Source organism: Centroberyx gerrardi, chromosome 5 (assembly GCF_048128805.1).
Source record: "Centroberyx gerrardi isolate f3 chromosome 5, fCenGer3.hap1.cur.20231027, whole genome shotgun sequence".
Lineage (NCBI taxonomy): Eukaryota > Metazoa > Chordata > Actinopteri > Beryciformes > Berycidae > Centroberyx > Centroberyx gerrardi.
In genome coordinates this window covers 17444015-17468814 of record NC_136001.1, presented here as the reverse complement: position 1 = coordinate 17468814, position 24800 = coordinate 17444015, and the positions used below count along the sequence as shown (strand labels likewise).

The window sequence follows — 24800 nt, the reverse complement described above, 5'->3', positions numbered from 1 at the left end:
TTATGTGAAGGAGAAATAAATAAAGACTTCCAGTTGGACTGACTCCCCCATGTACAGGCACAGCTAAGACACTAATTTACAAACAAAACAATGTGTGACTATCAGTGTGACTAAATAAGTGTGAACATTAAGCACCAGTTATGTACTCGCCCGATAATAACTCTGAATATATATGTATACCAGACAAGTGTTAAAGAAGACACAAAGCTGTCACATAACCTTATAAAAATACATTTTTATGGCTTGTTTTGTCATGTCTAAAAAAAAAAAAAAGGAGCATTATGCCACAATCAGTGTAAATACTGTACATACCACATGGAATGATGCCCATTGTGCAATATAAACAGTGGCCGCAAAAATGCTTAACAATGTTATCCACACCTAATGTGCACTATATAACATCCAGAAGTACCAAAAAAAAAGTTTAAGGCACTTAAAAAATAGTATGCATCCTACGCCTCTCTCTCACACCGCCATGGCACATCTGTTTGCCCTTTGTAAGACGTCAAGTAACTAGAGGCCTGAGAGATGCATGCACCAGTTTTCCTCCGTCGCGTCAGAAATGTGATTATGAATGGGGTAGGGCTGCCCCCTAATAGTCGACCAAACGTTAGTCGATGAGAAGAGTCTTAGTCGACCAAGTTTTCATTGGTCAGTTAGTCGCAGAAAAAAAAAAAAAAAAAAAAAAACCCTCAAACTCAATTCCGGAGCTGCGCCTTGTCGTTAAAAAGTTATTAGACCAGGGTTGCCAACTTTGGGTACCTGGCTGGAGTGAGATTTTGATGCCATCAAACTACAAAGCAAGGAATCTCTGTCTGTCTGTCTGTTTGTCTGTCTGTATGTATGTGTGTGTATGTATGTGTGTGTGTGTGTGTCCTTCGCGTATCTCGACAACCGTTCGTCCGATCTATTTCACACTTGGCGGGTGTATTGCTGGGGACCCAAAGACGTGCAGTGTCGGATTTGGTGCAATTTGGACATGCGACACGTTCAATATTAATAAACTTTGAATAAACAAGCGAACAGCGCTCTGTGCAGCAGCAGGGCTCATAGCAAGCGACTGATAGCCTACGCCTATTGTGTGTTTTTTTTGGGTGAACCACAGTGTATTTCACCGGTGTTTCTGACCGCGAGTAGCTGCGACTTGGGTGTGTTTTTTCCCGTGAACCAGAGTGTATTTCACCGGTGTTTCTGACCGCGAGTAGCCACGACTTGGGTGTGTTTTTTCTAAAAAATATATATTTAAATAATTAATTTAATATCATAAACGTGCAACGACTAGTGGCTTGAGCTAACGACTACTAGTCAACTAGGAAAATCTTTGGTCGGGGGCAGCCCTAGAATGGGGTTTAACAGCCAACAAGCAGGAAGCATTTCGGGATTTCAAATAGAAAATATCTAGGCTTGGTTTACCAAAATTCTTGATGCCAAGGTGGTTCTTTGTTTCACTTGACAAATCTCAAATATAAGTACAAGAGAGCAACCACTATAAAATTGATGCTCAATGGCCAATCCTGTCTATGATAAGTAATTAAATATGTAGAGAGAAACTCATTGTACTTAAGAGACATGAGACAATTGTTTCTACAACTACTCAAAATCAAGAACATTTTGGGAAACCAGCCTCAGACCTACAAAAGCGCAACAGAGGCAATAGAGGCACAATCTAAAATGTGGAATCACTAGAACAAGGTTTTACAGTATGTACATACGCCATTATCTGTTATCTGTTAATGTGCAGCCCTTATGTGTAAAAGCACTGATCAAGTCAAGAGAATAAACTGCAGTGAGGCACTAATCATCATGTTTAGTGAGACGTTGAGTAGTGAGCAATCTTTATAGTCAAAATATTTTACATATGTGTGGCTGGATGGCACTGTTCCCATAAACACAATATTACTGCTCACAGCTCAGCTGTATCTTCAATACACATACACACAAATACATACATACAGTACATTCATACTGTATTTGCACACACATGCCTGAACCAATACCTGAACAGACGTTTTTTGCTTCACTTGTTCTTTCTTGAATAAAAACACATACTAGTTATTCTAAAAATCACATCCACAACCTCAATCAGTCACCAGCTAAAACGCTGTGAAGCCTGGACTCCACATACATTTCCAGCAGAAAAGTTATTTTTCACCTTTGTTGAGTAGATGCCTCCCCACCGTACAGCAAGATAACACACTTTTAATTATTACAGCAAGTAATCAAACTGCTACCTCAGGTTTCCTTGAGTGTCAGAATTTTCTATCTGGGTCCTGAGCAGCAAAACAGATGGGTAAAGGATTTGGACCGACAGTAGATCCCTTCTGACCTCACTGTGTCTGCACCTGAGGGAGTGTACTGAAGACCTGGTCACACCAGTGTCATCAACTGCATCCTCTTACTCAGAACAGTCCCACCATATGATCGATCTGCCTCATGTAGACGCTCTTTAGCGGCAGAGCATAGCGTCGCTCCTCTGGGATCCTGTCACACTTCACAACGAGAAAAACGGTAGAAAAGAATGAGACTCATCTAAAAAAAAAAGGTAAATGACAGCAGACAATGCAAAGTAACCACAATACACAATTTTCATTTCAGCAATTTTGTCAATATTGGCAATGATATGTATGGAGCGGGCTGGGCTAGGATAATGGCCTTACATTGCTGATGTTGCTAGGAGGTCGTTTGTTTGGCTCCTTCTCTGCCAGCGCTCCCTCCTCACAAGGAAACAGGTCATTCCACTGTTTCTCCCTGAAGCGCTTGTCTATCGGCACAACATGGCCCTCTGTGGTGAAGATGTACTTGTTCTCAGATTTGTGCAGTGGGTTGTCCTCATCAAACAGCTGCAAAGGACGAAAGAAACTTCTATTGGTATTACAGTACAGACGGAGTTGAAGCCTGATCTTCGCTCTGACCAAACAGGACTGCAACATACCAGGTAAAGGTATTTGCAGGTCTCGCTGAGGAAGAAGCTCTCCATGCGATCCTCTTTGGACTTGTCCACAACATGGTGGAGAGTGGCATAACCACATCTGCAAATGACACAGCTCAGCTCAACGCATGCATGTCAAAGCATCGTGAGACAGACCCCAAAAAAAAAGAGATATGTTTGATGCATACCTGACTTTGGCATTTTTCTCAAGGCTCTGAAGAATATCCATTCCAACATGCAAGTAGAAAGGATTTTTGGTCGCCTGTGTGAAGAGAAGGAACAACTGACTCAAACAAAATGACTGGATAACAGGAAATCCCACCCCCCCACCCCCCCACCCCGTGCTCTGAAACAGATCCGTATTGCTACCTGGTACAGCAGATAGGTCGACTCCACCAGTTCTGGCCTTAAGGGGTAGAAGAGCACATCGGGGGCTTGCAGCTGCCAGTTGTATCTCTCCGGTAAAGCTCCGAAGCGCTTCCAGATGGCATAGTAGAAGGCATGCAGGCAAATGGCATTCTCCACATCACCATTCAGCACCTAGGACACAGAGTGGTCGAACCTTTAGTTGTACACCACATTCCACATTTGTGAACAGCTTAATGTCAGATCCCAAAGCCCACATTCCTACCTGGAGCCCCGGAAAGAAGGCCTGAAGGGAGTCAATCCAGGTGTTCATTATCTGGCCACTGAACATGTTCACATTAACGTAGAGAGGTGGGTCACCCTCTCCCTCATTACACGACTCTCTCCTGGAGAACAAACAGAAAGCAGGAGGGGTTTTACTAACACGTCATACGACTCAATGTGCGTCCATATTATTCAGTGAAATTACATCTTTTAAGCTGTATTTATCCAGGGGAAAGTCGACTGAGTAGACACCCTGCTTCACATTCATATAGTGCGACCACGCGTCTGAAAACTCCAGTACTTCAGTATTTAGTTTAGTAGTATGAAAATTCAGCTGTCAACATCCTCCAACAAAAAACAAGAAAGATGGAATCGGTCACTAGTTCCGGTTCCTCTTTGTTCAGCCAATTCTGGATAGAGGAACCTTGACGCAACTGTGGCAGCCAAAATTACATCATTTTGATCACGCGCACTCAGTCACATCAGTTTCTGTGTGAAGCATGAACCGGCGATTGCACATTCACTTTCCCAGCCGGTGTGGGGATTTGAACCAGTGACCTACTGGCCACAAGGCTCTAGGCCAGAGAAGATATCTCACACAAACAGAACCGGAGCAGTATACTTTTCCTTTTAAACAAAACACCCCTCAAATGCAGACTATCTACTTATGTCAAATTCTTTTAGTCTAGGACTCACCCTCTCCTCAGGTGGTTCTGTATGCTCTCATAGGCCGCTTGGAACATCCTGTAGTCCTCTTTCTCACCAAAAAGGATGTAGGACTTGAGTAAGTACTCATAGAAGGAGTCCATACCAGCCCCCAGACCACTCTGCTTGCCAACCCACTGGCCTGTTTGGATGTTAACTATGTTTCCTAAGAAGCAAATAAAAAAATTGGTTTAAATTTTATGACAACTGCAGGAAATATTGTAGATTTTAGCATAGTAGAAAGAAGCAAGACAGACAGAAAGAGAAAGAAAGACAGACAGACAGACAGACAGACAGAGAAAGAAAGACAGACAGACAGAAAGAGAAAGAAAGACAGAGAGACAGACAGAGAAAGAAAGACAGACAGACAGACAGACAGAGAAAGAAAGACAGACAGACAAAAAGAGTAAGAAAGACAGACAGACAAAAAGAGAAAGAAAGAAAGACAGACAGACAGACAGAGAAAGAAAGACAGACAGAGAAAATTGAATAGCTGTACTCACCTAACAGAAAAATATATATTTAAATAATTAAATTAATATCATAAACGTGCAACGACTAGTCGACTAATGGCTTGAACTAACGACTACTAGTCGACTAGGAAAATCTTTGGTCGGGGGCAGCCCTAGAATGGGGTTTAACAGCCAACAAGCAGGAAGCATTTCGGGATTTCAAATAGAAAATATCTAGGCTTGGTTTACCAAAATTCTTGATGCCAAGGTGGTTCTTTGTTTCACTTGACAAATCTCAAATATAAGTACAAGAGAGCAACCACTATAAAATTGATGCTCAATGGCCAATCCTGTCTATGATAAGTAAGAGAGAAAGAAAGACAGAGAAAATTGAATAGCTGTACTCACCTAACAGACCGGTCTCGTTGCTCCTCAGGTTCCACAGTGCTCTGACGGCCCGTCTGGCTACCCACTCAAATGTGGAATCTCCAATCAAACGGCTCAAAATCCCAAACTCCACCAGTAGGGATCCAGCTCCCGCTGTGCAGGTCTCATTGATGCTATCAGGTGGGACTCCAGTCTTCAGGTTCACCTGCATTGAAGGCCAAATAAGTAAAGCTGCTGAGCGACATTTCAGTCGTTGTGGTTCATAGTGGACTATGCAAGTTCACTGGGTATGAGTATGAGTCTTAATTATGACTGTTATGACTGTTTGAACAATCTGCATATTAGCACACACCTTTGTAAAATTCCCCTCTAATTTCTATCCAGTATGACATCGGTATAAACCCAAACCAGAACAGTCTAGCTCACCCTGGGGTAGGGAATCCCTGTGCTGGTGTTCTCAAAGGCAGGCAGCAAGCGGACAGCCAAGTCGTGGGCCAAGTGAAGCAGCTCATTATCATAACCTTCAAGGCCCACCTTGCCAAAGGGATGTTTTGGGTCAGTCAGCAGAATGTGAGCTGAGATCAGGCTTCCCAAGATCCTTAAAAGAAAAGAGAAATGTAAGACTGGGGTCCCACACACAAACAAATCCCTTCGTGCTTTTACCTAGACAGCCATGTCAGACTCTGAAAATGATTTACACATTTAAATTAAATTAGGCCTTTTCTACACACAATAACCCACAATGTCTAAGTGGGTCAAAATTTCTACAACTTAAAGCTGAAAAGATTAAATGTTTTAATTTTCTGTGTACAACAAAAGAAAACCTCATTGCCAATCAGTAGCACTATCTGTAAAACACAATAGTTGTATTTCCCCATTGGCTGAGACTGGAGAAACTAGTGGATGTGCAATTAATTTCCCAAGAGCATAGAAATAACATATTTAAGTTCTGTTATAGATTGAAGTTTTGCTTTTAAGGCAACTTTCCTGGAAAGCAGTTCTCTGGACCCGTTTCCCAGAGTGTGAGAATAAAGATGAGATTTGTATAACGTCAAAAATAGGGTCTTGAAACATTCCCGAGTGGGGGTACTTGGGGATAGTACTTTACCAATATTGTCTAATGAAATAGCCCAAGAATTAATGCATTATCAAATACCTGCAAAGGGAATGTTAATCATGTGAAAAATACTGACAGGCTTTCAGCTGCAGCTTATTATCAGCCGATATTTGGCCCAATATTGGCCTTGGCCTATCTACAGCAAGCTGGAAAGTTCACAGCTTCTGTTTTTTTTTCAACATGACTCTGAGATAACAGGATAACATTTTGTACCTGATGTTAGCCTCAAAAACTTGCACGGTTGAGTCCTTGTCAAAAGATACGGTATCTATGACCAGCTTGACGGCTGTGTGAAATTCTGTGACATTGCCGAGAACCTGCAGAGAGAGATAACAGAGTGTGAAGGGAGTTCGACAAGCCTCTCTGCCCTCATCATTATGGCTTTAAGTAACTTATCATCATAATATATTATTATATATTACACACTATTACTATTTTAGAGATGCTCTGTGAATTTGAGCAATCCAGTTTATCAGTTAGACTACTAAAGAGCTGTAGTGTAACAGAGCTTTTTGTTGCTAAAAGATGGAATGTAGTGCATTCATTTTCTCTAAATGCTTAATCATATTTAGGGCCACGGGAAGCTGGAGCCTATCCCAGCATATATTGGGCAGAAGGCAAGAGACACCCTGGACAGTCCATCGCAGAGTTAACAGAGATAGACCAACACACACTCACATTCACACCTATTGGAAAATTTTCAATCACCAATCCACCTGACTTGCATGTCTTTACAATGTGGAAATGAGGAAACCCATGCGAACACAGGAAGAACAAGAAATCTCCTCACAGAAAGGGCTGGGGCCGGGGCTCGAACGCAAAGCTTGACAAAACAGATGATGTAAAGATCTGGTAAAAACCACATTGTAATACCGAATTATGCTGCTCACAAATGTCCCATTCATAGTGAATATGTGCCAATACTGATTGGTGCCAGTCAATTGGCACAAAATTCTACTTTTATAAGCACAGCCTTCTTGTTCACAACTTTGTCTCTACCAGAGCCATATGAAAGAAACACCACAGTCTCTGGGGAATGTTACTCATGTTTATTTTTCGTAAAACAGCTTACCAGTAAGGTGTCTAAGGTGTCAATGAGTGTCAGGGAGTAGTTCCCCAGGACATCGTTTATGTTGATGTTTGACCTGAAATGACAGAAGTGAAACAGACTCAGTGGTGATTCAGCCATGCAATAGCAACAGTAATAAATAACAGAATGAACAATAGAGAGCACAGAAACATTTGTAACTCTAACAGCACTGTGGGATTATACTGTTCAGTGTTCAGGTGTAAGAGTAAAATCTTATCTAGACTACAGACGGTGGACAAAACAATGGAAACATCGCAGGAAAAAGGACTTCAACTTTGAAGCGACTGAATCACAGTTACGTCACATTAAGATGAACGCCAAGGAGCTGTGTCACTTTTAAAACAGGTCCGACAATCACCACATTTATATATGAGCTTTCAAAGTAACATGAGGCATCTAACAGAGCCATTTTAGAGGTCAAGATGCACCCTACAGTACCAACACTGTTCCATCATGTCTCCATATTCCAAAACACTAATGCCGCCATTCACACTGCTAAACAAATTCAAGAGTGGTTTCACGAACACCATGGATGGAGTCAAACGCCTGCCACGGTCTCTCCACTCACCAGATCTAAACATTATTGAACACTTATGGAGGCTGTGGAGTAAAGAGTGCAAAGTAGATTTCCACCTCCTGCATTCCTCTAAGAACTGGAGGCTTTCCTTCTTGAAAAGCAGTCCGGTATCCCACTGCAAACTGTTCAGGACTTGTGTGACAGCATTCCAAGGAGGACTGAAGGTAAAGAGTGGCCCTTTTCCTTATCAGGTACTTAATATTCATATTTTGTTGGATGTTCTGTATTTTGTCCACCCCCTGTATGTCTTGTGCAAGTGGGAGGTCAGTAATGTTAAAACTGAAGAGGAACAGACTTGAAGGAATGCTGCTGGATTACATTGTTAAAAAGTATCCTATATCAGAGAGGTTCCCAAATGTTTCCATGTCAAGGTCCTGCCAAAAGACATGCGTTAAACTGAAGATTTTGCACCAGGGACGTTTGCTATCAGGGCACCTCAGCTTTGGGGTAATCTGCCTGAGGAGCTTAGGCTAGCAGAACAAGTATCATCTTTTAAATCACTTCTTAACACATATCTCTATAAACTTGCTGTCATGTGACATTACTTTTATAGATTTGCTTTTACGTTCTGAACATTTACTCTATCTTCTCCTTTGTGTTCTTTTGTTTTGTTTTAATCTCCTTTATTGAAAATGTTTTGGACAAATCAATTATTTTGTACAAAATAATAACAATGGTCTCTGCAAGTGGACAGATGGCAGTGGGGAAAGTGAAACCTTTGATCAGACACTTCCATACCATTCTCTCTCTGTCATAACTTCAGATGAATGAAATGATAGTGAAAGTGAAATTGAACCATCTCTCATTCTGCTGGGGACCCCCTGGAACACCTTCTGAGCCCCTGGAGGCCCTTGGACCCCAGTTTGGAAACTACTGTCCAATGTTAAGGTGTCTGAACCATAACCTATTCACTACTGAGCAGCAGGAACAGCCTAAGCTAGCTAATTTGTTTACAAATTACTCATGTCAGGTATGCAAATGGTGCTAGCTGCAGAAAACAGTTAGGTAAAACAGTTTGACTGACCAGTGATGCATATTGGCAAAGTTGGAAGTAACTAATTACATTTACTCACGTTACTGTAATTGAGTAGGTTTTTGTGTACTTGCACTTATTTGAGTATAAGTCAGTAATTTTACTTTTACTTAAGTACATTGTTGCTTAAGTATCGTACTTAGCTACATTTTAAATCACATCCATTACAGTACACATTTTGTGGCTCCCCATCAGCATCAGAAACTGGACTATTGTAAATTGACAAATTGCGGAGCCATTCACAGTGAATAATCAGCATCTGAGAAGAGTAATCTGGCTTTACTTTGTTTGTGCACTTTATTTTCTAATTTCTAATTTTTCCAATTAAAAGAATCTAGTTTGAACTCTGTCCTCTCATCCTTTTAGAATTGCATGGGGGGGGGGAAATCACATCTAACAACATTCTATTTTCTAAAAAGTAACTCAGTAACTTTTACACTACAATTTAAATGAGCTTTTTACTTTTACATCAGTAGATTTTTACACCAGCAGCTTTACTTCTACTTAAGTAAAATATGAGCAAAGTAACAATAGTTGTACTGGAGTAGAATATCTCAGTACTCTGGGCCAGCAGGTGCCTGACAGGTAATAGTGAACGGAATGACTCACGGGTTGAGCACGTCTGGTCCCCTCCCTTCACAGTCAATGGGATTCAGCTCGTCGTCGGGAAAGGCATATTTCATGTAATTGTCATATCCAAAATAGAACATTTCTTTGGCCATCTGCTTCATTTTTGCTTTGAGTGTGTCCGGGAAGGAGCCGTATCTCCTGTCGTACTCGTCCTTGTTGCCGTCAAAGAGGCTCAGGTAGGATCTCTGGGGTGACTCCTCTCCAATCTCCGAACAGGCGCTCCGTGGCTCTTCATATTCATGGCCGTGTATTCGCTGAGACCACGAATTACTCTTTGAAGCGGCCCCCTTTTCGTCCCTGAATAACGCCAAGTCTAATTTGTGCAAATTGAAATTGAGATGGAAGTTGAACCCCCAGCTAGGTCCCAGACCAAAGGCTAGCCACAAGACACAGCTGAGAGAGAGTCTTAGTACGACCAGACCAACTACTATTGACCTCCATTGCATCTTTGCCTCGGTTCGGTCTTAAAACGCATAATTTAGTTCCTCAAACCTCCGAGGGCTAAAGGACTATGAAATCTGCTATTTGCCAGGTCAAGTTACAGGCACAGAGACTGCATCTGAGTGACTGATGCTGCCTCACACGCTTCCTGTCAACAAACGAGCCCCTCCCAGACTTTGAGGTGTGATTGGTTCTTCGGTCGTGTCGTCATCTAAAGCAGAAGCCAGGATCATTCGGTGATTGGCCACGAGGCTGTCAATCTTGCGATTACGTTAGGTATCGTGGCATTCTTGACGTTTGTCGAACAATTTAACTTCTACGCCAATAGAAAACGGCCACAAGCATGAAATATTTGAGAGGTATGGACCTCCAAAAAGGCCGCGGGATCATTTTTGTTTTGTTTTGTCAGGATCCCAACAAATAATACAGTTTGAAAACGGAAAGGTAAACATAGTGGATCCAATAAACCAGATGTTACAATTTGCAGAACTAAAAGTATTTGATGATTGATGTGTTACTAAAGTTATTCCCATTCTGTAAAACTGACAAAATCAAAATCACTGTTTTGTATTTAAGTGACTCATCACAGCAACCGCCCCCCACCCCCGCCTTTTTTTTTTTTTTACAGTCAAAATGAGACAGAAATACATCATCTGAATATCATTTTTACTTATCCTTATGACTTATGAGTATATGAAGGGTGCATATTCCAACAGCTTTTATTGTGTTTGTGTGCGAATACAAATAACAGCACAAACGTCTAAATTAAAAAGCATGCCTTTTTATTTCTTGAATATATTCCGAGTGGTGTTTTTGACTCTGCTCAGGTAGGCACACCTTGCATGCTGCTTTGCTTCAGAGGTGAGATATTGCACAAGGCACTTTAAATTCTGCCACTCTCTCAGCTTGGAGGCAGCACAAAGGACATCATTCCACTGAGGCTAATTACAAACATAGGCCAATATGAACCACACAACCCACTACAGCTTTACCTTTAGTACATTCAAACTTTAAATAGAATCATATATTCATACACGCTTATCTCACATCAGTAAAAATCATACCAGCTTGATATTTGTACATACCTGCTTAACTTTACTTTACTTTAATGCACTCTTTGCTAAAATAATAGAAATGTCTTTGAAAGAAACCCTTGATTGGCAAAGGATGACTGTCATCAAACAGTTACAATCTCACAGTAGAGCATGGCAGGACTGGGGGAAACCTGCATGTCCACATCAACCTTCCCCTGGCGTTATATTTGACTGTGTGAGGAACATTTCTCATTATTGAAGAGGCCTGTTTGACAGACTAAGCCATCCTTCCTGAGTTTGTTGTATACCCAAGACTAGTGTTATAAACCACTGGGTATGATCAACTGGGTAATGCCTGGAGGGTAAAGGGGTAGATCAGAAATTAGGTTCTTACTCCAAGCTCAAGTAGAGCTTTACAGGAGGTACAATGCCAATTACGTGACACCTTAAGTTTTGTTTCAGGATTACATCTTTTAGTAGTGCATTCTCAGGGTTTGTGAAAGAATCACAAGGTGAAATAATAATTTTAAAAAAAAGGGGTGACACGAGCAGAACAGTGATGCATGTGAGTTGGAGAGACAACTGTACATCAGAGTGGTGAGGGTGTGGCATGACAGTAACATGGCAGACACAGCTGGGAAACAACTGCTGCATTTTCAGCTTCTTCGCGATTTTGAGTGCTGGATGAGCCACTGAAGTGTGATATCTGGAATCAAAGAGGCATGTTGGGTCAGTATGAGAATTGGTTCATGCCTCAGGAATTTCTAATTCAGTAGCAACTTACACTGGGACATCGGTACAGATAGAAAAAAAAATGAACAGCATGCCCCATTTATGTTTATCTATCTTGGCATAGATTTAGCTTTACAGAATTCAATCAATTACAAATATGATCGATCATATTTAGTGCTTGCCATCATGATTCACCTCACTATGGAGATTATACCGCCATCATCTACTGTAACTCACCGATGTTGTCTTTCTCTTTGCAGGAAATAGAGTAGCAGCATATCTCTCTGTCTTGAATCGCTGACAGGTTCCTATAAAGGGAAGTAAAGCGGTATATGAACGAATAAATATGAAGAATGTGCATCCCAGTCAATCATCAGTCTCATCCCCCTGCTGATTTTGTGGCATACAAGTAAAGGAATGAACAACTGTCTGCAAAAATATCTACTCGCCAGCAGAGGGAGCCGACGACTCCTGATAAATGCAAACTACATCCAAGCACAGCTCCAACTCCCACAAAAGGAAGAAATGAGTGAACAGTCCTAAAACCTTTTGTTTTTAAATTTTGTCATAATGTTTTGTTTCAGCTGATGTGGGATTAAAAAGTAAGACCTGTTTGCAATACAAATAATGTGAATAAACCAATAGCTGAAGACTCACTAAAACTCAGAAATACAATGCCTTCAGAAAGTATTCAACCCCCTTTTTCTGCAGCCTCAATTCAAAATGGATTAAATTAGGATCTTTAGTCAGAGTGGATTTTTATATTTACAAAGTTTTACAATCTAATAAAAATGAAAAGCTGAAATGTTTTGAGTCAAGAAGTATTCAACCCCTTTGCAGCGACAAGTGCAAGTGAAAATCGAGTTAAGGTGCATCAAAATTCATATAATTATCCTTAAGATGCATCTACAACGTGATTGGGCTCCACCTGTGGTCAATTTCGATAGATGTGACATAAAATACACAAAACACATATATCTATATAGCGGTTCCACACATGGCAGTGCTTGTCAGAGCAGAAACTACTATGAAGTCCAAGGAACTGTCTGTAGAATTCAGACTCAGGATTTTGAGGAGGCAGAGATCTGGGGAAGTGTATAAAACTATTTCTCAAGTGTCAGATTTCTCAATTTCTCAAAAGAGCAGTCTTGCTGGAAGGACAACAGTCAGTGCAGCACATCACAAATCTGGATTGTATGGCAGAATGGAGAGAAGGAAGCCACTCCTGAAAAAGAGGCACACGACACACGCCTGCAGTTGGCAAAAAGGCACGTGAAACAGTCTGAAAGCATGAGGCAAAAGAGTCTGTGGTCTGATGAGACACAAACGTAACTCTTCAGCTGTGATGCAAAGCGCTATGTATGGCAGAAACTGGGCACAGCTTATCACCCATCTAACACCACACCAACTGTGAAGCATGGTGGTGGCAGCATCATGCTGAGGGTTTTTCAGATGCGAGGACTTGTAAAGATAGAGGGAACAATGAGTGGAGCAGGCAAATTCTTGAGAAGAACCTGCTTCAGAGCACCAAAGACCTTAAATGGGGTGACAGTTTGTGTTCCAGCAGGACAACGAACCAAAGCATAAAAGCCCAATCAACACTGAAAAGGCTTCAGAACAAGAATGTGAAAGTCCTTGAGTGGACCAGCCAATGCCCAGTCTTTAATCCCATTGAAAGTCTGTGGAATCACTTGAAGATAGCTGCTCACAGACGCTCGCCATCCAACATGACAGAGCTTGAGAGAATTTGCAAGTTAGAATGGGAGAAAATCCCCAAATTCAGTTGTGTCAAGCTGATACAGATATATCCAAGATGGCCTGAAGCTGTAATCACTGCCAAAGTTGTAAGTAGTATCAAATGTATACGTAAAACTTGTCGTTTTCAATAAATTTGCAAAAATTTCTAAAAACATCCTTTCACTTTGTCATCATGGGGTATTTTGTGTATATTGTTGACAAAAAAAATCCAATTTAATTAAATTTTTTATTTTTTATTTTGTATTCGGTTTGCAAAACCACGTAATGTGGAAAAAGTCAAGAAGTCTTTGTGAAGACATTGTACTATATATGTATATTCAGAGAGAAAAGGGCCATCATGTCAGCATCAAAATATGCTATTTTATCTTGTGGAATTTTGTTCGAAGTAACTTTGTATAACCAACTAGAGTATAAAGTAGAACATCCAAGGTCACATCAGGAATGGAAGCATTTCTTTAACAGCAGGGACAATGACAAGACAAGATGTTGTACGATGAAGCTAAATTTCACTGTTCAGTTTTTTACTAAATACATCAGGGATCCAAAGGCATTTTACTGTTAATATATTCAGACATTAAACCCAATATTCTTCCCCCTTTACACATCTGAGAATATATAAGAACATTTGCATCGCATGAGAAGAATCTGTAGTGCATCCGTATGCATATAACACAACACAATCATACTCACATTTTCTCAATGAGCTGCTTCTCATCTAGAGCAGTGGGGAGATCCCTTTTGTTACCAAGTACCAAAACCTGAAAACACATAACAATTTAGATCTAGCACAGCAAAGGCTTTTACACACAACAACCCACAAATTGTACTGCATTTTTGGTATGGAAAATCCCCAAATAACAAATTCTTCAGTCCATTTAAGGGGAACACTTACAGGAATTCCTTGCAACTGAGGTTTGTCTAATAAATTATGAAGCTCGTTTCTTGATGCCTCCACTTTTTCTCGATCCGCTGCATCAACCATGTATCTATAGAATGAGCAACATTACAAAACTTTAAGAAGCATCAAAAGTAGAGAGTGATTTGCATACATTCACAGCATATCCACTTCAAGGTCTGGTGCTCGCTTTCTCTAACTTAAATTGCCCGTTGTTTGTTTTTCAGACGAACTTGAAATGCTGCCTCTGGAGACAAAGCCAAAAATTAGATACTCACACTATTGCGTTAACTCCTCGGCAGTACCGCTCCCACATGCTCCTGAACCTTGGCTGCCCTCCTATATCCCAGATCTAGAGAATTAAAGGCATACATCACATGATGGGAAGATATGCTGTATCAAATCTCACTACAATGCAATTAGTGCCTCCTTTTAAAGCTAGTGTACTGGTGTCACTTAGTAATTGCACAGACTAGTGACAGTGATGCTGTGATAGCTGGAGAAAGATCTAAATATCTACCTTGATGGTGACATTTCCTTTAGTGACCTTCCTCATGTTGAACCCCACTGTGGGGATCATGTCTTCACTGAACTGCCCAGACTGAAACGAAAGAGAAAAGTAGATTAATTACTGAATTACTGAAAATATCTCTCAATTTAATGCAGAGCATGTGTGTACATGTGCATGCATGCAATGAAATAACTATGCCTAACATATAATGAAGTACAGGCTACTTCAAGATATTTTACTACAATATAAGATATGTTAAAGTTCATAAAGTGGAAATTGAGAATAGCATCAAGTACAGCAATGGAATTTGTCACTTTACTATATCATATATACATATATTACAATATAAATGGAGTTTGCAGTGAGAGAACAGGCACGATGCACTATTGATGCATGAGCAGTATGAGATGTATTAAAAAAAACACATACAGCAGAAATGTACACACAAAAGAATGCGACATGGGATCTCTTGTACAGATCTCAAATCAAAATCAAAACTGGATTTCAGATTACAGCGCTCACAAACTATTATAAAAGGATAAAAGAGTATTAAAACATGACCCTTATTGTAGAGCATGCAATAGCGATTACAAGATGTTGTAGACAATATGCTATTTATGCTCTAAATCTAGGCTATGTGTAACTGAGTCGAAACCTGAGAAAATACAGAACTTAGTATTTGTGAACAGGAACAATGTCTCAAAACTAATAAACATAGACCGAATGTTTGAGCTTGAGGTTTTACACCAAAATGAGTTCCTCTTTATAGAAGTGATACACAATCTCAACAAGAAAATGCATCCATAAGAAAATTATCTTTGGGGTGTTTTAACAGATTCTTCTACGTTCTGGCTACAGTGACTGCTCATTAATAAACTGAACTGCCCTCAAGTACAGGAAAAACACTTCAGGATTGAGATTCAATGGCATTCCCCCATTGCAAAACTCAAAGTTGTTTATGTTCCTTGTTCCTTTCTGCGTTTTGATAAACCGGAGAGTATGCATCGTCTGGTGCACACTGTTCACAGCACATGACTCGTCTGAGTCACCTGACAAAGCTAAGTGGAAATGAGTGCAGAGGTCTTATGACTGAAGACAGGAGGCACCACCCCCACTACAACCCATTCACTCACTCAACAATCTATGTCACTGCCTGGTATGGCCTGTTCAGTTACCTGATGCCCAGGACACGCTGTGCACTGAAAACCAGTCTGGCAGATTTACAGGAAATCTGAATTTCCTGTAAAGAGGTTATGTTTTTTTTTTTTTCTCCTAAGCTCCAGGCACAATAAAAGCTGCACTGGTGATTTGCTTTCCCCTAAAGGTGATTAGGATGAACAACACTTTCTTTACACAGATAACACTAACATTTGTGGTAATGGTCACTTAGTTACAATAATAAACTGGATGCATAACCATAATCATCACATCTATGTTTCTTTAAATAAATAAAATTGCTGTTAACACTGACATCAAATAAAACAAAACCTCCTTTCAAGTTTGTTGAAAATGTATTTAACACTATGTGACAACACACTTAAACATAGCTACTACTACTAAAAAAGCTGAGAGTTTTTAGCTCTCCTCAGCTTCCATAGATCTCAGATGCAAAGAAATTTGTGATTTTTTTTTTTTTTGCCTTCACTTCCTCTGTAGTTACCATGCCACCATGTAGACTTTGGTAACACCCAATTAGCAGGTCCCTTAGCAGTGATCAAAAGCACACTGAATGTGGCAGAGAATTGTTTCACATGTTTGTGCTATGTATGTTCTGCTGTTTTCTGATTACAGTTTTGCTTCCACTTTGAGCAAAAACACACACATGCAAAGGGTCAAAGTGAATGGTTTGTACCATCTCAGCTGACCAATTATTACTCATCATCACAAAAATGTCAAAAAGGGCCTTTTCTCTCCCATAAAATAGCCCAATTAGAACCCAAGTCTGGTTTTAAAATCACAGTTTTCTTTTAATTTCCATACCTTTTCAGACCTAGAAATGAAGAAAATAATTTACCATAGCCTACTTTTTAAGACTTTCTACACCTGTGCAGTAAACCTTGTTGAAGGCACCAGTGGTATTAAGGCATTTCCATGCCATTAGCCACCTTCATTCAGGCATCAACAATCCCACTAGAGACCACTAACAGCGAATGGGAGACTGGCACACAGCTACAGGGTGATTTTGCATGGCTAGGAGAGCATTTTCTGGTTCAAACCCCTTAACACTACAATACAATAAAGTCAATTTAGATGTAAAAGAAAAAGATCCACAGCCAGTCTCCATTCACTGTCGATGCAGCAGCTCCAGTTTTTGCTTCTATGACCACATAATAGAATGGATGTCCCTTTCGACCCCCAGCTACGGCAGGGAACCTGTTCAATAGCCGTGACAGGCTGACAGTGACAGGCTGTGAATGTGTCTGTGTGATCCTCCCTATCAAGCTAACTGGACCTACATCAGGCAGGTGTTGTAATGTTTTCCGTTAATTTCCAGATGACAGATGATAGACAGCTGACAGCCATGAATCCTAATGTTCAGTGATTCTAAAGTCTTGATATGAAACGATCTAAACCACGACTGGGCAGATATTTGTATGCTGACTTCGGGTTTGGCATGCTAACACATCATCACCTAGCCAACAAGGAAGGGATCCACCAATAGCAAACTGGGTAGCTCAACTAACTTGTTGACACAATATGAACAACCTGTCACACTTTCAGGTTTGCTTTTATGGGTTAGCGGTCCCAAGAGAATAACGATACACTGTTCTACTACCAGACTAGGAAACCGGACAGTCTAGCACAAAGCTAACGTTATCCTATTATTAACGCTAATGGCGTTAGCATTACCCTAGCTAGCTAGCGTTAGCTAGCGTCTGGAGACTTACAGCGATCACGTTAACAAATGTTGTTTTTCCCGAGTACTGTAGGCCGACTAGCGTCAGCTCCATCTCCTCTTTCCAAAACAGAGACTTGAACCAGTCCAAAAGCCGGTTTATGAGGGCCAGCATCTTGAGGTTGGTGGTCACACTCAACTTCGTTGTGTCTGTTTCTCCCTCCCTGTCAGAGCTCAGCTGTGGCGTTTTCCAGCAGTGAAGGGAAGTGGGAAGCAGCCTGTCATATGATCAATGTGACAAAATGTGTCCGACAGCGCCCCCTCTGGCACATTACAGAAATGAACCCCATACTCCTATGTTTTCACACTCAGACAGGTACACACACATCGTGGTAGGCTACAGACGCCTCAGTTTGAATGGGCTTGGTAAATCTGATGACTTGAATAGCCAAAGATGCATATTTGCATATAGAACAGTAGATTTGTAAATCTGCAACATGCAAACATCTGTAAATGTGTAAATCTAGCAGTAGCCATCATGAGAATTATTTTTAACCAGTAGTCACCCCCACCCCATATTACTTTTTTATGTTATTATTATTATTATTATTGCTATTACCCCCCCACACACACACTCACACACACACATACTTTGCTACTACAATGACCCAATTTCCCCAGGATCAATAAAGTTCTCGAAATAGCCTAAATTAGAATCATCGTGACTAAATATTACAAATGTAATAAAAAAAACTATTCATTTTTTTTTGTGTATATATATATATATTTCATTTATTTATATAGCCCTTTATCACAAGCATGTGTCAAAGGACTTTACAGATAATGAGCCTAACTAGATCTAACTGATCAACAAGCAATCATAGAACATATTTTTAGTTCCTTCCACAAATAAGTTGACACCACCAGAGATAGCTGTATTTAAAATGAATCTCCCGCCAAGATGGAAACAATCATGTTAACGTATCTATGCACGCTAACTGTTAATGTGAATTTGAGCCCTCAAAGTGGGGACACTACATCTCTGAATGCTGACAAGAATAATGAAACACCACACAGTGTAATTTTCATAAATGAATGTATTTGAAATTTCTCATCGTAGGTGATTGTCCATATAATGTTATTTAAAAAAAACAATATATTATTCACAATTCGGCACAACTGCTAGTGCATAGACATCACTCAACACCTCTTTATGGTGCTACCATTATCTCTCCTACTTTAAAGCCAGTTCATTTAAACTGTTGTTTGATGACCATGATGACTACAAGCTTGTCGGGCATTGATTTCAGTAGTTTGATTGATTCAAATCTATTTCTACAGGTGTCTATCAATCCCTATTCCCTCTCCAAGGAGGTGGCTAGGAAATGTTTCTAATAATGCTGTAATAACACAACATAAGGTAATTTCTAGCACAATAAAAATGTTAATTTTAAGGTATAATTAGCTAAGAATAATACATTATCACTAAAACAAGTTTACATATTGCTGAAATATATTTGTTGTCAAATGCCAACAACATGCACAAATAGAACTGCAGCAATGAAGCCTCATTCAAATTATCCAGAGATTAATACAGGGATTTCCTTACTGGCCTGAAACAATACTGTCACAGCCTTTTGACCATAGTACCATACAGTAAACTGTTTATTTAGACCAGCAAGATGTTCTCTACCTGACTTTACTGACCCATGTTGTCACTTTTGTCACTTTTTTAAGCTTATATCAAACAGTGGTGAGTTGTTCCAGAGCCAGCTGACTGACTCTAGTGCCTTCCTTGGGTTCATCCTGGAGAATGAGCTGGATCCCACTCTCCTCCTTCGAGAGGTGAAAGTCACTTGTTTGTTGAGAAACCACACAGACGTTGGCAGCATGGCGGTTCTCTGAAGTAGAGGGAGTCATAGCATAACAACAGTCTTTGAAATCAATAGCCGTAAACACCGCCCTCTCATCAGATGCCCACATCAAACATATCACGTGCAATATTTAGTACACTGCTCACTTGCTGTTATTGATGAATCCCCCTAATGATTTCTTGAAATTGTGCCTGTGCTTGAGTATGTGAGATGTGCATTTGAGAATGAGTACAGTCGGTATATTTACATCCTGTATGTTTCAGTTACATTTCAACATGTTAAGCCATACTTACTTGCTTTGAGCTTCCGGAGGCTCCTTACGCAGGCATAAAAAAGTAACACGAGGAAGGCAAAGGAAATAAAAAGAAAGCCAACGGCAAGGATCACCTGAGTGGAATGCCCATCAGTTTGTATCCCTGTGGTTTTGATGAGAGATCAAGTCACTGTCAAGTCATTCAGTATACAACATCTGTCGCTGAATTAAATAGTTAAATGTGTACGTACGAGGTAGGTGACAAACTGAGTTGTGGGTTTTGTTCCCTGGAAAAAATGAAGTAAATCCATTTGCACTGCACCTGTTGACCAGAGGAAATCACTATCACTGCTGCATCAGAAAGCCTTCTAATCCATTTCATGTCCTGTCATTGTATTTGAACTTTTTTTTTTAATGGATCTTACTGTGTAAATGGCTTGCAGTGACCTTCGTTTGAGTCAGAGTATGTATTGTCAGGACATGGTTCACACTTATATGAATAATCTTTCAACCCTACAACAGAGGAAATGGCTTCTGGTTAGTAATGACCACACCAGAGATATGCGATAGATCTAAAGATTAAAAAACAAATGCCCTGGCAGTGTTGTCAAATAATTATATAATTTAGAATGAAATAAAATGATTTAGGTCAACTTCTTTTCTTATACTATTGAAGAGAATGGGTTTTAAACATTTGAAATATAGACATATACATATGATACAACACTGGGCACTTTGCTTTAACCTGACCCACATTTCCAGTACATGAGCGCATCTACACATAGTTTCCATTGAGATGTATTTGTACGTCAGGTATCACCCGACTTGAAACCCACAAACATAAAAACATTTATCTTTTGAAACAAGTAAGGCCTAACCACTATAATGACTTATTTCAAGTCCTGTCTTACCTGTCCTCTTCAGTTCCTCCCCCTTTTTACATGTCTTTTTCTCACATTGTGAACAGACATGATTGGAGCACAGGAAACCCGGACGGCATGAACATTCTGCATTTGTGGTCGATGTACATTTCCTTACATATTCTGCAGACAGACAAGAAATCAACCACAGGACTTCCAGATTATAACTACTCTTCAACAGGGGTGTTGAAATAAAGACCTTTTATATCTCTCTTCCGCTGTCAGCTTTGATTTGATGTTATTCTTCTCTGTTGTCTGGTAAATTTTGAGTACCAAGGAGCAGGACCACCTTATTTTCTAAATCACACTGGCTATAACATGTAATCATTATTCTCAATCTTACCGTGTTGGCACGTGTGGCATTCCTCACAGTTCTGCCACGCGTCATACTGGGCAGAGTAGTGGCCCTCCTCACAGGGGCTACAGACAGTGCTGTGGTCCTGTGAGCAGTAGTCCTTCACATATTCACCTTCAAAATAACAAACAATTGGAAATCATCACTCTCAGAAATAGGAGAAACTTCACATTACGTTGAATGTAACCATTTTCTATTATAAAGAAAATATGATAATCAAATCAAATGATTCAATTTAGGATTTAAATAAATCACACATTTACTGTATGTTATTTTGACAAATTATTCTAATACAAGTTTTACCTGGGGGACAAAGCTCACAGCATCTTCCTTTTATCTCAGTTTGTTGATTCTCGCAGTTCGCAGCAAAACCAATAGTACAAGTATTCATTAGACATATAACAGCCAGGTAAAGACTGAGAGAGATCATTATGGCCAGTGTCACCTCCAGCCCCCAGGGTTTTATGTTGGCTCTGACGTCAGATATATATCGTGTGGTTAGCTTGCAAAAGAGCAAAACATTTTGTGAGAAACCTAATTAAGGAAGTGAAAGTCCACTAGCTACTAGCAACCTTTGATTATTTCATGACAGAAAAAGCTGAACAGACTGTTAATTCTGATTGATCCCACTATACAATATGTTCCTTGTGATTTGATTTTATTGGAAAACTCTGCATACCTTAAGCACCTCAAGCTACCTTATACACAAAACAGATCTCACCTTACCCCTCACCTGGAAGGGTAATCAAACTGGGAAGTTTCCATGACTCATGTATGTAAAGTGTTGCCGAAGATGCATTCAAATGCTTTTTCTACAACCACATACCACACTGATGCTAGCCAAACGCTGACATTCAAAAACTGTGCCTCTGCCATGGAGGAGTTGCATCTGTGAACCAACATGATGCAGCAACTAAAATACAGTGAGCAGAACAATACACTATGAGAAATAGTGCAATCATCAATCATTAATGTTGTGTAATATTTAATTTTCAAGCTTGGTAATAAAATGGACAATGTAATATCAAAGTAGGGAGAACATGAACTCATTATATTGACTGTTGAAACCATTATTAGGTTGAGTCACAAGTTCAGTGATATCCCCCAGTTGATATTCACACCCACCAAAACTTCATCACATGGGTGTCACGTTTAAGACTAGATACTATACCACACTACTGTAATCTCCTTGTCTGCAGTTGCTGCAGGATGTGACATAACAAACAACTTGTACGTCAGTCTTAAAGGAAATACTATGCAGGATTTTCCCCCACACTACACGTTGTTTTGCATCTGCGTGTTCCCCGCACCATCCCACCAGGACACTTTCTCATACATGCTTACAGCTTTCTCATGCATGCTTGCAGAAAATGTTACCCAACATAATAATAATAAATGTAATAACAGCGACGGATATCTAAATAGCCATTTGCTTACCTTACCTGTCCAAAGGAAAACAAGCTCTGCATCACTCTTCATCCCCTTCCATTCTTTTAATTCTTGCCAGCCGGGTAAAAAAAAACTAAATCCTACTTCTGAAAAGGAAAACTGCATTTGAAAGGTCCTCAAACTGGTAATTCCTATCAGAAACTTGGGACTCTTCTCTGAGCTCGAAGTTCCCCAGAAACATGGCTGTATTCATAGTTAATGATAAGAACTAAAAATAAGTGTTTCAAAATTGTAAACAGACTTTCAAGTTTCTGTTTGTGCATGGCATAATCAAACATATATAGGGCTAGATGATTAAAGACTAAAATAAAATAACATAAACACTCACCTTAGGCACTTTTTCTCCTCTTCATGTGCGTTTGCGAGAGATGTATACCAGCTATTCCAAAGCTTTTCCTGCTCTGAAAGCAGCCAAACAAACGCAACTTTCTTGCAGGCGTCCATATTGTTCCCATCTCAGAGCATTCAAGTGGTTGAGGTGGGAACAATATGGATGCCTGAAAGAAAGAGGAAAATCCAAGTGGGAAGTTTCCTAGTTGTCTTGGACATACCACAGCCCCAACACAGAAAACGGTTACATCTCAGAGAAGGCAGAAGGGGGGAGACTAGGCAGTCATGGGTATTTGTATAAGACTCCCAGTCCAGCAAATTGGTGTAGTCATTTAAAAATATTTTAAATAGGAAAATCCTGCATAGTGTGCCTTTAATAATCCTAATAATCGTCATGGTAAGTCTGCAGAAAGTAAGAGGCTTGTTGAAAGCTGAATTTTCCTTTACAGATGTACTGTAGGATGGATTCACATCCACCCACTCTTAAACACCCACGGGTTGGGTTATACGTCTCTTGTGCTGTCACGTATTGGAGCTTAACCTTCAGTAAGCCAATGTGACAGTGGTGGCAAAGTGAGTGATTTACAGTTTATTTATTTTATTTTATTTCTCCTTTATTTAACCAGGTGAGTCCCATTGAGATGTTCATCTCTTTTGCAAGGGAGCCCTGGCCAAGAGAGCAGCAAACAGATGTTACAAAAATACAACACAATATAAAATTACAAGGAATACATACAAATATACAAATTACACAGTATACAATCTCAAGTAAAACAGCTACAAACTTCAGTTTTTAAAGACTGCACAGTACTAATCTGCAACATTCAGTGGCACTAGATACAATAAGTAGTGCCATAAGTCTGTGTTGTCAATTCTGACAGTCAAAGATGTGGAGTTTAATACAGAAAATGAGTGCCAAAGAAGTACTGATATGCCATTAGGATTGTACAGGTGTGTTGTTTTCACTCAACAATGGCTAACTATTTGACATCTGCAAGAGTGGATCTCTGGATATCAGGACCATTATCACCATTGCCCAAAGTGAGTATGGTCAAAACAAAACCAGGGTTGTTTACAGCTTTACAGTTCAAATGGCATATACAAAATAAGAATAACATTTGCAACCAGTTTTAATTACCAGGGTAGTGCAAACACTTCTACTGTTCTACATATAAATTGATTGTTTGTTATTGTTCTTGGTATTTAATGGTATTTATTCTTGGTATTCTTGGTATTCTTGAGTGAAATGATTGTACGTTAAAAAGGCTAAGAAACCCCATGTGGCAAGGTTTTGGTTAAAGTATGAATACTTCTTTGAAACCACACGTTGACTTCCTGGACGTCAACAGAAGAATAAACGCAGAATAAACGCTTGACTGTTTCTGAAAGTATGAAAGTGCACAGGTAGCTGCACTCTTTCATTTGTGGGCTGAATGTCTGTGTTCAGTGTTGTTTAGTTAAGTATTTAGTTAAGTAGCTTCAAAGTTAGAGAAAAACATATTTTCCATACTGTATGACAATGTTACATGCATTCTGTATCTGTTCGTTCCAACGCTTCATTGAAGCAATAGCATGCTTATATTGAGTGAAATATTCAAACCTAAGATGCCATTTTTTTATGGCTGCACCATTACATCAAATGGAAAACATTTAGGTTTGTTGTGCATCATTTTATATACATTTCCATGTAATTCAACATGACATATTTGGTATCTTTGGAAACCTTGGGAGCTTGAATAGAATTTAAAATAAAGTTCTGCGGGTTTGAACAAAGCTTGGCCACGCAACATGCGTTTGTAAGGATTTGTCCCACCAGCGGGACCGGCATGGTGGAAGAGGCTTTAGTCCCTGCACTGGTTGCC

The 24800-nt window shown here is 39.9% G+C and overlaps 4 protein-coding genes across 4 annotated transcripts in view; 1 reads left to right on the top strand and 3 right to left on the bottom strand.

Moving 5' to 3' along the window:
* The window catches only part of LOC139908569 (semaphorin-3F), a 287062-nt gene that overhangs the window by 55332 nt on the left and 206930 nt on the right, over positions 1-24800 (top strand). The window lies entirely within an intron of this gene.
* On the bottom strand, positions 216-10134 carry edem1 (ER degradation enhancer, mannosidase alpha-like 1). The gene is made up of 12 exons (XM_071895218.2): positions 9530-10134; positions 7293-7365; positions 6434-6537; positions 5530-5701; positions 5125-5308; positions 4256-4430; positions 3561-3681; positions 3299-3469; positions 3118-3191; positions 2933-3029; positions 2658-2840; positions 216-2489 (listed from the first exon to the last, which is right to left on the bottom strand). Exons 1-12 carry the CDS (start codon positions 9994-9996, stop codon positions 2400-2402), a joined length of 1911 nt encoding a protein of 636 aa, XP_071751319.2. The 5' UTR covers positions 9997-10134; the 3' UTR covers positions 216-2399.
* Positions 10753-18012, bottom strand: arl8ba (ADP-ribosylation factor-like 8Ba). Its single transcript, XM_071895204.2, has 7 exons — positions 17810-18012; positions 14931-15011; positions 14689-14762; positions 14408-14501; positions 14206-14273; positions 11995-12065; positions 10753-11731 (listed from the first exon to the last, which is right to left on the bottom strand). The coding sequence occupies exons 1-7, from the start codon at positions 17930-17932 to the stop codon at positions 11682-11684; spliced, it is 561 nt and encodes a 186-aa protein (XP_071751305.1). The 5' UTR covers positions 17933-18012; the 3' UTR covers positions 10753-11681.
* Positions 18804-21586, bottom strand: tnfrsf18 (tumor necrosis factor receptor superfamily, member 18). Its single transcript, XM_071895275.2, has 7 exons — positions 21463-21586; positions 21148-21273; positions 20796-20927; positions 20310-20397; positions 20136-20206; positions 19925-20047; positions 18804-19658 (listed from the first exon to the last, which is right to left on the bottom strand). Exons 1-7 carry the CDS (start codon positions 21548-21550, stop codon positions 19501-19503), a joined length of 786 nt encoding a protein of 261 aa, XP_071751376.2. The 5' UTR covers positions 21551-21586; the 3' UTR covers positions 18804-19500.